This window comes from Thalia democratica, chromosome 3 (assembly GCF_965202585.1).
Source record: "Thalia democratica chromosome 3, ktThaDemo2.hap1.1, whole genome shotgun sequence".
Taxonomy (NCBI): domain Eukaryota; kingdom Metazoa; phylum Chordata; class Thaliacea; order Salpida; family Salpidae; genus Thalia; species Thalia democratica.
The window spans coordinates 62,085,683-62,104,578 of NC_139167.1; the positions used below are offsets into that span (position 1 = coordinate 62,085,683).

General features: G+C 23.7%; 1 protein-coding gene across 1 annotated transcript in view; it reads right to left on the bottom strand.

The window, feature by feature from the left end:
• LOC145831356 (uncharacterized) overlaps positions 1 to 18,896 on the bottom strand; it is a 102,193-nt gene that overhangs the window by 64,759 nt on the left and 18,538 nt on the right. The window contains exon 8 of the mRNA XM_082938587.1: positions 4,506 to 4,803. Coding sequence (XP_082794713.1) covers positions 4,506 to 4,803 — 298 coding nt within the window. The remainder of the gene's footprint in view (positions 1 to 4,505; positions 4,804 to 18,896) is intronic.

Below are 18,896 nucleotides of genomic sequence, written 5' to 3' on the forward strand. Positions count from 1 at the left end.
TCTAATTTCAATACAGGTTAAAAACAACAGTTTTTTGCTGAAATCTATCATCAAACTTCCAGTACATCACTTAAATCATCTGTGTATGATTGAAGTTTGTATTAAACAGCTCTATCAGCAAAATACTTGTATTATTACCTCATACACACAGCTTGTCAAAAAAAAGACACAATTGTTTAGCATTTCCTAGCATAAATGTATCTAGACAAACAAACGACATATAAGGAACTTTTACAATTAAAACCTTGAATTAATAACGAACTTTCACAACTAAAATCTTAAAACAATAACAAAATTTTACAGTTAAAACCTTAAAACAATAAAGAACACAATTTTTTAGAATTTCCTAGCATAAATGTATCTAAATAAACGAAACAACATATAAGGAACTTTTACAATTAAAACCTCAAATTAATAAGGAGCTTTCACAACTCAAACCTTAAAACAATAACGAACTTTTACAGATAAAACATTAAAACAATAAAGAACTTAATCAAATACTGTTTTTTTAAATGTATGTACTAAAATTTATTTTCTCCGTTTTTTTTTTATTAGCACTTCAACCTCTTCATCTAATGAAGATATGATTTCCTTCATCTGAACTGCATTCCGATTCATTTTCTTGGCAGTTAAAATCATTTGCCTCATTTTATTTTAATCGCTCTCATCTGCTTCCCCTACACTTGTTGAAGAGAATCTTTTCTCTAAATCAAGCCACAACTTGTGGGCTTCATTTCTTTTGGCACTCATTTATTTTTACTTTAATTTATAAAATATTTCCTCTTATCATTTAGTATAAAATTTGTAACAAATAAATATACTCTTATTTACTTTAAAAACTTAAGTTACTTTACAAAAAATACAAATAATAAGTAAACTTAATCTTGGCATATAACATCTCTTATAACTTATTTTATAAATTTAAACAACTTTGAAAAAATTATAAAGAGGTAAAGTATACACATTAACTTGTTACATAAAATACTAAACTAACTGCTTAGTTATAAAGAACTCAATTGTTTACTTAAACAAAAAAAACTTTGATTCTAAAATTATGCTAGATAAACTTTTGTGTATATATCACAGTTTCACTATGGAAGTGTCCTTGCTACAGATCATCAATACTAAAAAGCTTACAAAATCTGCTCGTTCAACTAGGGTACTTGTTCAATATGTTAATAGAAAATTATTGCAGTTTTGTAAGGGACATTTTACTAATTTATACCAGATGAAGGAATTTGAAATAAAATTTAATATTTTTGTAAATTTCTATAAAAAATTTGGATTTTTTTTTCTGACTTTAATGGACTTTTAATTAATTTTTACCTTTTGAAGGCTTTGGAAAACAAGGAATTTTGTAAATTTAAACTGACAAAATCTGACTTTTTTTAAATTTTATCAAATTTCCTGACTTTTCCTGACTTTTTTTCAAAAGCCCCTATTTTTCCTGACTTTTCCTGACGTTTGTCATTTTTTTAAATTTTTCCTGACTTTTCCTTATTTCCTGACTTTTCCTGACCGAGTGGCAACCATGGTTGGTACAATAATAATTGATCTATTAAAAACACAAACTTAAAACATAAGTAAAATCTCAACCAAAAACTTCAAACAAAAATGATAGTTTTAAGCGATTTAAAAAACTTCAGTGAGATTAAATTATGTAAATACTCAGATGTATAAATAGATATCAAACGCCTAACTCTATTTAAGTTCTGTGGTAAAATAAATATTTTGACAACAACATAAATAGAGAAAAATTGTAAAAACAAATTTTAAAGCTAATTGCTAGTTTATTTAACATAATAAACAGACTACCATTAAACTACATAAAAATGTTTGAAATTTTTTAACAGTATTAAAACTAATTCTTTGTTTACCTAACAAAAACAGCAAACAAACTTCAGCATAGAACAAACAAGTTAAAAGTTTTTACTAGATAAATTTTACAACTGAAACCATTCTTTTATTTTAGTTTACTTCCTAGAATTTTGAAAAGTAAGTTGTTCAAACAAAATTTCAACAAATACAACAAGTTTCCCGTCCGGGCAGGCAAAATTTCACCTGTAACTTCAAGTGTAACAGATAATTTTTAAAATAAACAGCAGAAATTAAAAAAGGTCAATTAGTATTTTACAACAACAAATCAAAACCTTTAAACTATTTAAAACAGTTTTAGATTTTATGTTTGGTATTAAAACATTTTAGCTAAAAAAATTTTAATAAAAACAAAAACAACAAATTTCCCGTCCGGGCCAGAAAAATAAGCTGCACCTGCGTTTTGAAGAGTAAGAGAGAACAAAATGATAAAAATTTAAGTACAACAAAATCTAAATTGCTTGATCTGTTGATAGAAGCATACAAAGTTTTGTTTGCAAAAGAAATTGTTTAAAAGTTCAAACAAAAAGCATCCACTTGAAGTTAAATTTATTTCAATTTTTCAAAAACTAGAACTTACTAAACTTTAAAACCTAATGTTATAAACGTAATTTATCAAATATAACAGTTTTTGTGAAGATAATAGTTTGGAATTGTTAAATTTAAAAAGTTAATTTAATAAAAATCATGAATTTATTCTTTCCAGACTTTATTTTACAAACTAAGTTTCGGTCCTCGTCAGTGCTTAATATTAATAAAAATCATATTAAAAACCTTTAATTTTTTATATTTAATACCACTCTTCAGCAGTATTTGAACAAAAAGTCGATAACAAATAAATAATGTCTAAATAGTATATAAACTCTTTTAAAAAGTTATAGATTATTTTCGTTGTTTGTAAAAATCATGCTGCTGCATAAATTTTTTTATTTGTTTAAACATTTTGTCAATTATACATAAACTGTTAAAAATTAAAAAAAAAAATTTGATAAAAAACAAAATTGTTAAACACTCTCTAACTTAGCCTACTTTTTGGGTATACGAATAACTTTAACAAATTGTCAACCTAAACATAGCTCAATGCAATTTTTCCCTTTCTAACTTTCAAGATTACTACCCGTATTTTATATTTTGAAAACACAATACAGTTTTATAAACTCTCAATTTAGTTTGTTAATTTCTAAGATTAGAAATTTACGATTTTGGTAAATTAAAAAGTTATTTAAGTTACATGTTTTCGAACATGTGTTATTTAATTACTTTCATTAAAATTTGAACTTTTGACATACAAACTTTTAAATTACTTTTTACATGTTATTCCAATTTTGATAGTTCTTTGTGGGTTTGCGTAAAAAAAATTCAAAATGAACTTTTTTAAGTTAGTTTACTTTACATAAAGTAAAAAAATATAAACTTTTTTTCTTTTTCAGGCTAGTATTTTTTTAATTTCAAAAAGGTCAACATTTAGATTTGAAAAACTTTTTAAAGATTTACTTTTAAAACTATTTGAAAATTAGTTGGGAATTTTTTTTTGTAACGTATAAAATACTTTTTATTGATTTAAACTTAATAGATTGCATTAAAGGTTTTATAACCTAAATGTAAGTGTTGAAACTATTTAAGTATAAAAAGTATGACAAGTTTGCAAATTATTGAAAAAAATAGCAATGGCTCTTAAAAAAAAAATTAAATTATGACAAAAAAGCAAATTTAATTTGTTTTGAGTTTGAACTTGGTTTTCAATAAATTAAAAGTTCTAACTCAAATAAAACATAAACATGTAAATACTTAAAATTAAAAAAATAATTGTACCAACAAGAAAAGACACACATGTTAGTTAAAACTGTCTCAAACAATCTCCTTCTACCAATTGAGCTTTAAAATCAGTTAATTAATTTTAATTATTACTTTGTACTGTATTTACCTCAAGTTTATGTTTAACTGGATTCACAATACACTTATATTAAACTTGTCTATTGCAATGTCAAATGAACAAAAACGTAAAATATATACTTTGTCTTATGTAAAAACCTTAAATAATTTAACGAATATTTATGTAAAATAAACAAATGTATTAATACTAAGTAACGTAAAATTTTAACTAGTTGATATTTTGTAACATGTTTGAGTATGTTCATTAAAACAGTTAATAACATACTAAGCTTTGAATTTAAAATATAAATCTAGAAAAACTTATCAGTATCCTATATGAGCTAAAAGTAGTTAACAGTTCTTATCTTCTTTTTGAATATACTGACATAACTTATTACTACAAATCATTTTTAAATAATAAGTTCACCAGAGTAAACTTAAAAATATAAATTAACCAAAAAAAATACCAATAACTATACTAGTACAAACATATTAGTATGTTTTAATTTTAAATACCAGTAAATAAAATACAACTATACAACTAAATTTATAACTTAAATTAGATCACTTACATTTATATTAACACCATTGTCAGATACATACATGCACCTTATTCATATAAAACAAATTTAATGATACCATAAAAAAGTTGTTCATTACCATATAAAATAAACCTTTCCCTTTACAAAAAAGGTTTAAAACATATAAAAAAAACTTTAAACCATGAAATTAAAAAATATTGATAAAAACAAACTGACCTTTTTCATCTGCAACAATTTCCTTATGGTCTCCACTTTCCGTTATTTTCTCTTCGACTTTTTTCTCTTCACTGATTGGCTCATTTCTATTCTCCACTTCCGCCGACTGCTTCCGGCTTTTCCCGCCAAAATTCCTCCGCGTGTACTTGCGCTTCACTCTCGGCGCTTCCCCGATCTTGACACCGGAATCTTGCTGGTTTTTCCCGCGCTTTTTACTTGTCGCTTGTTGGGGGTTTTTGGGGGAATTTTTGCTGCTTCGGGATTTTCGCACCTTTTTGTCCGGCAACTCGGTGGTGTCCTGGGTAAAAATAAAACTGAATTTACTGTAAATAAAACAAGTTACAGTAAAAAGAACTTATTAGAATATTACCTAAACTTTTGTAAAGATTTTTTTAGAGCATTCAAGACAAAGGAGGTAGAATACGGGACAAACGATATAGGAAGGATGAAAAATTTTCAACATCTCAAAGTGCAAGTTAAAAAAAAATCAAATAAACAGATTTTTCTAATAATAGATAACTAAAAGTCTTAACTTAGCTTTAAAGTTATGATTATGAGAAATTTTTTTATCATATTAAGTTTACTTAAAGAGATATCTTTCCGGCCCGAGCATGAAACTTTCGTCTAACTTTTGCACTTTTATTTATCTGCTTATCTGAAAGACTGGTTTTATAGTATGTTATGTTAAATGCAACTTTTCAATATTAGTTATCTTAGAGTCTAGGAAGTTAAAATACTCGAAAATTTTTCAAAGTCATACTTAAAGTATTGTATGGAATATGTTACTTTTGATAACACTAAACTTTTGATGAAAAGAAAAACTTTAGCACAAGTAAGCTTATTTGGTTGAAGAAAAGATACAATTTGAACAAATTGAATCACTGCTCCAAAGCTGTTTTTAAAAACCTACGGTTTTTTGTAAATAGACAAACATAAAAGTCGATAAAATACCTAAACTTTTAAACCATTCAAACAAGCACACACAAATGCACTTGGTATAAAATTTGAACTCAAGTTATTTAGACTTAAAAGGGTTGCTTTTTGAAGCTGAATTATATTGATTTGGTTTTAATGTAAGATTATTTTACTGTACTTGCAATAAATGCCAGGATAATTCAATATCTTCAGCTTTCAAGTTTCTTTTTGCATAAAATTTATAACACATTCTCAAAAAAAACTTTACTATATTTTTCATTTATACAAAAAGTTTTCTATATTTATGCTATTTTTCAAAACTATTTATGTTTTAATTTTTTACGTTATTAAAAAACAAAACAAACCTAACAATTTTAATTTAACAGAATTTCGTATTTTAATTATATCTTACTTTTAAAGTTTTATAATTTAAGGCATTAAGATAGCTTAAAGAAATTTATAGACAAATATATTCCAGGATTGACTTATTCAATTACTTTCTATAACAATTATTGGTTTTTTGTTGTATTTTACACTAGTATGAAGAGCTTGTCATTTTTAAACTTAATATATTATAAGTTAATTTTTTGTTAACAATTTTACGAATTTAAATTCTGACCAGTGGCGAATTAACAGCCGCTGGAATCAACTTGGTTACGTCACACTGGTGTGACTATTACGTCACAATGTATAAATAAATATGGTAATTGTTAGAAGTGCATGCGAGTTTGCAACTATCAAGTTTGAGTTTTCAGCTTGGTTTGCTTGTGCTAATTTAACTACAGCTTTGAGTACATTTTATACTAAAAAGTATGTTGTTAATTTAATATTTGATAACATTTAGTGGTATATATTTTGGGTAAAACTATAATTTATAGCTTTAAAACAATGATTTATTTCTTAGTTTTTAAATTTATTTTTTCAAGCAAGGTGAGAATTAAATTTCTAATTTATTGTTGGAAAATTAAAGTCTTAAATATTTTAATAAACAAAATTAAACCTGTTTCTGTAAAAAAATATACAAAATTCGTAGATAAAAACTGAAGTACAACTTGGAAAGCATAGTAAAAAGAGTTATAAAAAAAATTCTAGCATAAAGCTTTCTTTTAAATGTTTACAAGCAACCAAGATAAAACTCTTTCAGTGAAATTAGTTTATTTTTAACAAACCGACATGCTAAAATGGAGAAAATAAAGATTATCTCCCGAAAACCGACCCATATTTAAAACAAGCGCTCAAGAAACACAGGCACGGTTTATTTACATCACAGGAATAAATGGGATTAAAGAAAATTGTTAAACAAAAAAGAATGTTTGCAACACAACCAAGGTATTAGCAATTAAATTCGAAGAAAAATATAAAATCTTTTTTCATAAGCGCATTCATGTTATTATGTATGAGGTTGAAAACAAACAAGAGCTTTTAAATTCTGATAAATTAGTTGTTTGTATGTATTACTTTAAATATGGCATTATTTTTGTGTTGTGTACACAAAAAGACCTGAGATTATTTTATTAATCGGATCACTGTCTTGTATGTGAATTAAATATTTATGATATTGGCAATAGATCATTCAGTTTAAATTTATTTTAGTTTGTTACAAAACTTCTTTTTTAAAAACACACGTTTTAAGTGTAAATTTAATTATATTTCAAGTTTTCAAACTTATTTACTTTGCTACAAGCATATTTAATGTACAAACTTTCATAATTTTATGCACTTGAAAACAAATAATTACATTTTATAGTATTTATAGTATCAAATACAACTTATAATGTGAAAATTAATTTAAAATAGACCTTGCATTTAGTAACTTTGGTATTTTGTCCTCACTTAAATTAACATTAAAAATTAAAGGTATTTTTAATTACTTTGAAAAACATATTAAAAAAATATTTAACTAATTTATAAAATATGCTTCAAACGACAGAAAATAAATTGAGCATGTTTTAATTTTGTTTAAACTTTCAAAGCTGATATAATTGATAACAACTTCCTGAGAAAAGATTAAAATTGTCAATTCTTCGAGTGCCTGAACAAAAAGTCTATTTCTACAGTCACATATGCGTCTTACTTGACTTTTAATAATCGTTTTTACTGAAGCTTCAGAAAATTTAAAAACATCAAGAATTTAAAAAAACATTTTTCTGTATAATTCTATTAAGATCTAGATTTCAAAACAAGAAAAATTTTAACAATTTTAAAGTTTTTAACTACCTTCAACTAATGTATAGTTAAACTACTAGGAAAATTTTAAAACAAAATACCAGTTTTTTAGACCTTAAAATTCTAATTCAAAACAACAAGACAAAATCATATGATTGAGCATTTTTAAATTTAGAAAAGCTTTAGAAGTTTCAAATAACACTTAAAGCAAGAGCTAAATATACTTTACAGTTTCAACTTGTAATCTTGTGATACCAAAACTTAAATAAAATCAAGCTAATAAATCACATGATTTTAAATCTGAAAAAAAAACTTGTAATGTAAATGTAATAAATATTTATTTATAAGAAAATAAATATATAGTATATTATTCAAAGAAAAAACATTGTCGAAAACATACTAAAAATAATTCTTTTTACACTACCACTAAAAAAACCTACACGTTAATAATAAATTTATAAAGAAAAATACTTATAACTTCTTTTTGAAAGCTAGACCATATAACTTTTAAAATTTTCAGTTAAAACTTGTTTTCTTATCAAAATTTATGCAGACTATTTACAGGGTTGCCAAATGTTTTTGGCAAATTTTCTCCAGGTTTTCAAAATTTCCTAAAAGTTTTCAAAAATGCAGATTTTTAGTTTAAAGTTAAGTTTAAGGTAAGAATCTGTGTTAAGTAGTATAAAAACATTGAAAAGATACTATAAAGCTACTTAAAATGTGGTTTTAATAAATAAAAGTTTTGATGATGACAAAAATTTTTATCTATATGATACATTTTTTGAGTCAAATCGAAATTTTACTGCGTAACATTTTAAAACTTTTAAAAACTCCAGATTTTTTCAGTGATTTTTGTTCAAAACTCTAGGTTTCTTAGCCTAAATTTTCAAACTCCAGGTTTCAAGGTTTTTTGGCAATCCTGTATTTATAATATACTTCTTTTCAGACATTTTTTCAACGTGAACAACAGAACAGTTTTGTAATTTAGCATTTATTCTTCAACGATTAAAAAAAAATTGTCTGGCTTTTTTTTAAATAACATTAGTCGCGTAAGCTATATTTCAAAATCAATCTCGAATAGATAAACACAAAACAAAAACTGAATTTGAAATAAACTTTTTTCCACAAATAACATAAACAAAAGTCTGACTTTACCTGATACTTGTCACTGAAAGCTCAACTGTTATCATTATATTTCTTTTTAGTAAGCTTTTGATCATTTCATGTTGATTAATTATAAAAAATATATAAAAAACAAGTAAAAAAAACCACCGAGTTTTTTAATCTACCATTACTAAATAAATTTGTACACAGACAAGTTGATGAGTATGAGTCAATATTTTTCGAAAAGCGCGAAAATTACTCATACAAAGTTCAAGGATAAAACAACATATGTTAAACGTTTTTTTAACGATTTTTTGTTTATTTTAAATATTCTTATTTGATTTTATTCCGAGTTTACAACTTAGTTTGATTTAGCGAACTGACATAACAACTTGCTATAAATTTATAATGTTTAGGCTTTTTTTAATTAATTTCACAGATGTTGTACATTTGAGTGTGTGGACTTAATTAAATTCAGCTTACTTGAGATAAGATTAAATAGGTTAATGTCTATAAGTGATTTTAAACGTGCGTTATTTTTTTAAATTTGTTTTTGATAATTCTTACAAAATCTTGCTTATAAACTGCAAAAGAAGTCTTGGATCATTTTTAAAATTCAAAGTAAACAAATTTAAGAATAGATTTAAATTAATATAAAAACAGATCTTAAGTATTAAAAGATAAAACTGCTTGTTGATTATTTAGTAAATGAACTAAAACGAACTTCGATTTTTTTATATCATTAATAATCTATTAAGTCTTTAAAAGTAATACTAATAAAAAAATAATATTGTCACAAAAAAAAAAAAAATTTTTACTTTATTGTAATTCGATAAAGTAATTATATATCAAAGTAGTTCTTGAAAATATTATGTAGTTATTAAAACCACTTTTAAATGCGTAATGATAAATATAAAACCTATTTTTAACATATAAAGACTGAAACAACTCTAAAAATAACATTTGAAAACTAATATAAAAGCTGTGTAATTTAATCGAATAACAGTTTACTTTAAATCTACAATTACTGAAAGTGTACAATTTAACAGTATAAAGTTTTCTTTGATAAACTTTCATTAACTTTTGTTAATTCAAACTAAAATAATAACATAATGAATATTTTTACAAATAAAATGATTGAACAGATGAGATAAAACTAGATTTAGCAAAGTATGTAGATCACATAATGATTAACTTAGATAAAAAATTAGTTAAAAATTTTAAACTATTAAAACTTCAAAACATTTCTAAAAATTTAGCAAAGTACTTTCGTTTGGTGGAAATTGAATTTAATTACTGACATTTTTGGAAAAAGTTCAAAAACTACGGCTGAAATATTTCATAGTAACAATCATTAAACAGAAAAAATATTCCAAAAAAAAGCAGAAAAAAAGCCAATTTAAATTTATATTGAAAACAAGCTGTATGACCCGAAGCAATGTTACAGAATTAAAAACGAATTTATTTTTGTGAACTTTCTCTGAAGGGTTTATATAGTTTTAGTTACACAACTCGTTTGAAAGTTTAAAACCCTCATATTACATCATTAAGACTTTAATTGAACGATAAATATTTACATTTCGTATTTTAAGAGGTAAGCTGAATTTTTAAAACTTTTGTTTAGAAGAACTGTAAAATTTATTTTAAAATATTGCAAATTTAACTTAACCTTTTTTTTACACATTAAAAAATTAGAAAACATTATATTTTATAACTAACTTGAAAGTTTTGCTTACGTTATTTACATCTTTGCAAATAAGAATTATCACTATTTGTGTATAATCAACCATGAAATAAATTAAAACGAACTTAAACTTTTTTTAGAAAACAAGTTTCGTAGTAATGTCAAATAAATAAAAATTGAGACCGCAAATTCAATTCCAATAAATTTGTTGTTAATTTCACACAATTATAATAAGAAATTAAATTAAATTTTAAATTAAGGCTTTATATTAAGTTTTTAATAAAAATTCTGATGTCAAAACTACAACGAAAGAATATTTATTTATTTAGATAAACAAAAATAATTTTTGAACTAAATAAATTTCAAAAATAAATTTTTACACTTTGTTTAAACATATTTATATTGAACAAAAGCAAATAAAAAACAGGTTTTACATTTACTGAAAAAAAAACTTACATTTATTTATTTTACATTCTAAAGAAAACATTACTTTTATTTGTTATCAAAGTATAATTTGTTGAGCTGACAATAATCAAAATTGTTTTTTTTTTCTTAGTAGATAGTATCATTTTAATAATATTTTCTATCATAACTACTGCAAAAATTCTTTTACTGTAGTTTTATACATGAGACATGTAAAACAAACATAAAAGAACCCTACAAGTACATATATGCAACAACATTAGTAGAAAAAACATATATATCGTATCAAAAAAAATTAGAAAGGAAAATATTACGAATAACCAATTTCAACAAACTCAAAATACTTTTTTATAACTTTGAAATAATGTTTATATAAATAATCCGATCAGCAAAAAGTTGTTCTAAACATCAAAACAAAAATAAACAAATTCAATTAAAACTTTTGCCAAGTAAACAGTTTAAATACGCTTGTTTGTAAGAAAAACAACTTTGATATCATGATGTAACCAAAATTAACATTTTATTATAAATAAAAAGTTATAATCCTATAAACAAGTCTAAATTATTTAGCTAATTTACGAAAAATAAATTGAGACTTTTTTATTAACTTCAAAATAATATTAATTATTAATACATTTAATTGCTGAACACAGGCTAAAATTATTTAATTTTTTTACCTTTGCTTAAAGTTATAAATAAAAAAGTTATGTTTGTTTTAAAAAAATAAAAAAGAACTACTTTAAATAAACATCAAGCTTTGTACGAAACATTTTTATAAATTTAATGTATTAATGTATCTAAAACTAAGCTAGATATGTATAAAGTTAAAACAAAACATGGTCTTTAATTTATATTATAATAATAACAATAATTAAACTAAATTCAAACTTCTTTATAAAATAAAACATACCAAAATAAGACTCATCATTAATATTCATTGAAAACAAACAAATTGATTTATAATCATTTCACTAAGTTACTTTAGTGTAACATCAAAAATTTGAACATTAATAATACAACTAAAAGCAAAATCTTTAAAAATGTATATAAATTAAAACTCACCGAAACAAAACTCATCAAACAAAATATTCGGTTGAAAACAAACGAGTGGCGAATTCGTGCGCAAAACAGAAAATTCGGTTGAAATGTTTGCGGTGCGAAAATCACCCACGCGTGAAATCGTGTTAGCCAATCGGGTGATAGCGCGCGCAGCTCACTTGCGGTTGCGACTTTCAATATAAATTGTGCAAATTAGCTTTTGATTTGGTGATTTTTGTCGTTTAAATGATTTTTTTTCGCAATTATTTTCTTAACTTTTTAACTTGCGGTTGCGACTTTCAATAATAAACAGTGACTTTTATTCGGTATATTTTGTCAAGTAAATGATTTTTCATCAAGATTTTATTTAATTTATAAAACCTTTTTTTTTAATTAGCTTTTAATTGAAAAATTTTAGTGACCTTTTAAAGCTTTAAGCATGACTATATTATGATGAAACTTGGCTCGCTTTAAACTTAATAAATGTTTTTAGTTTGTTTAAAAAAAGTTGTTTAGTAACTTTAGTTGTGTTTTTCTAAGCTATTGAAAGTTTTTTTAACCTGAATATTAACTAAAACTATCATTTTTACGATGTCAGTTTTATGTGGCAACTACTTTTATAAGATCTTGTTCTTTTAATGTTCTTTCACTTTTATTATTTTACAAAAATCTTAAAAAGGTTATTTAATAGCATTTTTTAATATTCGTTTTAATTTTTTTTTTTGAGGCCAGAAATTTACAATCACCTATACAAGCTTGTTTGTTGCCAACAAATTTTTTATGATATTTTTAATTTACATGTTTAAAACTGATTTTTTAAACGTTAATTGAAGACCTTTTTTATTCCACATATTAATTTTAAGCAACAATACATTTTTATTAAATCTGCAGATTCCTTTTATAGCCTAAAAATAATACTAAATTTAAATTTAGTTTTTAATGTGTTTCAAAAGGTTTTATTAATGAAATTTAATTAAGTTGTTAAATTAAAAATAAAATTTTTAGTGTTTTCTGTTCAATAAACTTTTTTTTTTGATAATTTATAAATAAACCATTATGGTCGTTTCAATTTGTTTTAAGACATTTAATCAACTTTGAATTTCTTTTGTTACAAATAAAAACAGATATTTAAATACGTTTACACAACCTGTAACTGATAACAACTTTGTAAATTATTTTCTTATAGTCATTTGCTATTCTGAAATTAAACTTTGAACGTTTACAATGTTTTCTTGCTTTTTAAATACTTTTTTCGCAAAATAAAACATTTTGCTTTATTATCAATTTGTTCATTATTGGTAATTACAATAAATATTTGGTATACTTTGTTAATATTATTTATTACAAATGCATTAATTTTTATCTACCACTGTTATGTCAATACTGATTAATGATAGATAAACAATATGGCAAAACTTACACTTCATGACTAGTATTTAATTTAAACTAAATATGTTTGTATAACTCTATTAAATTTGACGTTTTTTTATGTGATTAATTTATTGTATATGTTTTCTGAGTTTAAAGACAGACCGGAATTAAAAGTATATAAATTATATAAATTTATTTTTTACTAATATACAACTTTGACCATTTTCTTAGAAAAATAAAAAAGTTTTCAAATTTTTTGAATTAATGTAAATAATTTTTCTAATAAAAAGCGCCTTGTCTTTTTTTCACACTTCTTATTCTGAGAAACTTAATTATTATTTCCAAAGTTGTATAAAGATAAAAGAATTCTTTTTTTTGTTGTGTGAATAGCTAGGTTTTTCATTGATTTTTTTTAGTAAGATTTTGTTTTTATTATATATTTTTCTTTGCTTTGGTACTTTAATTTAAACCAGCAAACATTTTTTTTTTAATTCATGTTGTTTCCAAAATATAATTTGTACAGGTTTGCTACACCTAAACTAAATCAAATTACTATTTTTTATACTGCTAAATCGACGTTGGTCTTAATAAAGTGACCGAAAAGTGTTTAAATTAATCAAAATAAATTATTAGGAGGGAATTAAAGTTTGACTTAAGTTGTCAATTTGTGATGTTTATTAATCCAAACTGATAATTAATTATATCATTTTTATTAAGCAAGTGAACCATGTTTTTTATAAGATTTTTAAAAAGAAGGGCATCTACTAAAAATAGTGTGCATATTAAAATTACATACCTGATTGATAAAGTTAAAAGCTACAAGATAAAATTAAGAGTTAGAATAAAAAAACACAACAAAATATTTAATCTTTATTGCAAGATTTTAAAACTAAATATTCAAACTAAAAATAAGTATTGAAATAGAAAAATCTTCATTTAAAACAAAAAATACGACAAAATGTGCATAAAAATAAACATAAGTTATTTTTAAGACACCATTTTATTTTTTATTACCGTTTTTGTAAAAATTACTTAAGTTAATGATAATCCCACATATAAATAACTAACAAAATATTTATTTCTAAATCTAAAGTAAATAAAACTAAACACTCTAAAGTAAATTCAACTTTCAAACTATTATTATAACAGTATTCTATTTTAAGTTTTAGTTAAGTAACCCTGATTAAGTTTTATAAGCTGATCGCAGAATATATTAAAATTTATTAAAAAGTAACATTTTAAATCACGCAGAGAACATTCAGTTCACCATGATCGATAAATCAATTAAACACTTCATACGAGATTGCATAAAATTAAACACTGATCAGCAAAATATTTTTTATAATAATATATAACAAATTACGGCTTTATGAGGATAACACTTAATTTTAAAATAGGTATCAATTTCAAATTCAAACATACTTATACAGCTAACTACTTTATTTTAATAACAGTTAACTTTATTTAGTGTAAAAAGATTGCATGAAAATTAAACCTAGATTTACCCATGATAAGTTTTTCTTTTTTATAACTTAGCGAGCTAGTGTTTTACGAAGATTTACTACTCTTGGTTTCATAAAACATAAAATCATAACAAGAACTTTAATAAGATATTAAAAAAACATATGTAACAAACGTTCACAGTTCAATACAAGATACTTTAAATTATTATGCCCAGTTATATAAAATAAAACAAACAATATATTTTCAAATAATTGAAAGAATGTTGTTGTGTGAGCAAATATTTTGTTGGAAACCGACACGCGTTAGAAATTCATTAATTATTAACAAATTAAAATTTTACAGGCAAACTTTTACACTTTCCTCACCAAAACATATTACTTTTTTAATTTGTTTTAGAAAAAAATGCAATAAAAACTCGATGCATCATTCTTTGATTAAAACATTAAAAACAAGAGCATATGTTTCAAGTGTAGAAGTTACTATGTGTAAAAACACAACTAAATCTTTGATCTGTGTGTACCCAGTTAAAAATATGTGTTCATAAGTTACAGTGCTACTTTTTTGTCAATAAGTCGTTCTAATCACTAAGTTAATCAATTTAAGTTAGTTCAAGAACAAATAAAAAGTTAGTAAGTAATTTCTTTATTAATTTAACGTTAAAAAACCTATTGTTTTTCAAGTATATATAAATTTAAATTGGCGTTTGTTTAAATACAATTAAAAATTAGAACTTAAATAAATAGCTAATCATTTTTCGTAAACTTTTTTATGCATACATAGGCATAAAACAAGTTATTTAGCAAGTCAAAGATGAGTATTTTCTATAAAAATCTAAGTTGGGTCTAAACTGTTGTATAATCTAATTTCTATTGCTAAGGTTTTTTTTTATTTGTATAACACTTAATCATTGTTTTAAAAACATTTCACTATTATCCAATGATTTACTGGAGTATCTATAAGCGAAAAACTAGTTTAAAAAATCAATGTAAATCAATATCAGTGTTTGGCATTTATTATGCAAACTTGCATAAAAAACAAACTGAAATATTTTATTTTTAGACAGTACATAAATGGTATGCTGTAGTCTGCATACTATGTTTTCAAACTAAATTAGAATTAACAACTTATGTAGTCAAGTAGGGAAATTTTATTTAGTTCATGTAACGTTTTGTACAAAATTTTTAGTTTTAAACAAAACATAAGACTGGTTATAATAACTTTAATCTTGTCTGTAGTAAAAATGTTACCTGGAAATAGTCTTGTTGAAAAAAAATGTTTTCAAATAATCAAGATTAAAACACATAAACTTAATTTTATAGATAAAAAAACTCATGAACTCGAGAACACAAAATTTTAAACCTTGAACTCGTTTCAGCGTAAAATTTGGCATATGCTATAAGGTCACTGACTCATGTGGATATCGATTTTATTAGAACTGAGCTCTGTTATAAATAACTGCAGGTATGGTTTGTACGAAATAAATAACTTCCCTTAATTAATGTATGTCCCTTTTAATATTTTATAATTTTAATTAACAGGCCAACCGCCTTTTATGAGGTACAAGCCTAATTTACTGAAAAAAGTTATTCGCAGGACTTTTTGTTTTAAAAAAATGTTTGAGATAATAAAACATACATAAGAAAAAATGCGTAATGAAATAGACATAAAACAGGCAGAAAGTCTTGTAACAAAAAAAAGTTGCATATCTTCATTTATTTAACATAAGAATTTTAGTTTAAAAGTAAATTTCACCCTGAGCTAAACGGGCCGCAGTTTACTGACAAATCCTGGCTTTAAAGCCTCCAATTTACAAATGCTGTCATTTTCCGGGCTTTTAAAACTACAAATAAAAAACAAGTGCACCCATCAATAAGAAACATGGAGCCTTACTACGAACAACTAGTATTAAGCTTCATATTTGAACCACCTTACTTGAAACTGTTTTCATGTAAACGTATGCCAATCAGTAAGTTTATTTTGACAGCGCAAACATTTAGCACATGATTTTTCTTGAATTTATTTTATTTAACACTTAAAAACATTATCAGTAAAAACAATAAACGGTCATACTTTTTCAAACTCAATAAAATAGAAACTGTTCTAATCTAATCGTATATTTAATACAAATCTTATTGAAATGGTTACTAAAGCTAAATGGTTGTATATTTACTACTATATACTACTAATACTATTTATATAATTAATAATTATTTGAGTGTACTAAATAAAATGTAGTTATTCAATGATTTTAAAACTAAAATGATATAAAAAAAAAATAAGACATCTAAGCTGTCTTATTGCATACTTTATTAAAAAAAAGTTAAATAAGTGAACAAACATTTAGAATTTAAATGTTTAAGTTCAAAGGTTCAAACTAATTTCAATAGTTTGATCACTATTTAATACTAATGAACACTTAACAGCCAAACTAAAGTAAACAATTGATCAATATTATATTTTAAATGTGTTTAAGAGAAAGGAAAAAATAAGTAGATATCAAACGGCAAACAATTGTACTTTTTGTGAAAAGAAAACATTTTAGTTGGAAATTTCACATCCTACTTATAATAGTATTGGTGTTTTTTCAAAAAATATTGACTTGCACAGACAGTTTCTTTGTATCTAAAACTTTACAGACTTGTTATTTTTGGCTGTACAGATATAAAATAAACTGAAACTTAACATCAGACAAACTTTTACTTTTGTGTTTAAAAAACTTTAAATAGAGTGGTAATTTGTTTATATTTATTTTATATATGAAAAGATGTTTATTTTTTAGTTTCTATAACTGTATTTGTGTCCTATAACTCGTATATGAGGTTTAAACAATACATGCTAACTTAATATTTTTAGACAGTAGTTGTAAACACGAAGATAAAACTTTTAAATTATATTACAAAAAAGATTTGTTATACAATTACTAAATGAAGCATCTATTTATTTATAATTAGAAATATTTTAATAGTCTCTAAAAGTTAAATAAAACATTTTTTGTTTTTTAATATTTAACTTTATAACCATTAAAAAATATTAAGTTATGTTTTTTGTATTTAATCATGAAAGTTACCAATGGTTTTATTTTTAATTTATCATTCATTACAAAATAGAAACATTTTTTTTAAACAAAACATTAATTCTGATTAAAATAACAAATCTTTAAACATTCCGGCATTGAACGTTAAAATGAATGTGGGTATTGTGACGAAATCTATTGTATTGTGACGTCATACAAAACATTCTGCCCCATAACAGCACTGGTATTTTTTCAAAAAACAGCACAACAAAGAAACTATATAGACAATTTATTTGTATCTGAAACTTTACAGACTTAATTTATCTATTAGCTAAACTTTTTTGAACCAAAATCAAAATATAAAACTAAAAACTTGCATCGGGCACATTTTACTTTTAGGTTAAATAAAAATTATGAATCATGTAGTAACTTATTTTAATCTATGTGTGAAAACATATGTTTTTTATAGCTATGTTTGTTTTTTATAACATCTATTTGTTTTTTGAACAATACATGCTAACTTTAATATCAAAATAATACAACATTTGTAAACATTAAGGTAAAAAGTTATAATAATATACTAAAAAACCTTTACTACTAATATAATTATCATTTCAAGTTATGTGTAAGCTTCTTCTGACAAATTTAATATTTTAAACCCTTAAATGATCTTTAAAAGTTCTATAAAATAATTTCTACTATCAAGTATACTTTATTTATATAAAAAAAAATACTTTTTTTACATGCAACATTAAAGTGACCAATAGTTTTTTAACCCTATCATTTATTACAAAACCAAAATGATTTCTTAAGTCATGGTAAAAAATTAAATATGATTAAAATAACAAATCTTTAACATTCCGGTATTCAACGTTCAAATCAATGTGGGTATTGTGACGAAATATATTGTATTGTGACGTCATTAAAACATTGTGCCCCTTTTGAAAGGTTGTCGGGGAAACGGAAAGTTTTGTTACGTCACGAAACAATAAATATACGCCGGCTTAATTACAATTCAATTTTTTTTAAAGTTTATATTTAGTACTTAGAAGTTCTAGCTATTTTTTTAATTATACCATTATAAGCACATTACTTTTTGTCGAGTCTAACAATATAAATTTCATTTCAAATAATAGTTATTAGAGCTCTCTGCAATATATTGTAACTGGATATTATCAATTAAATATATTGCTTAATTTTCAAGAATAAGTAT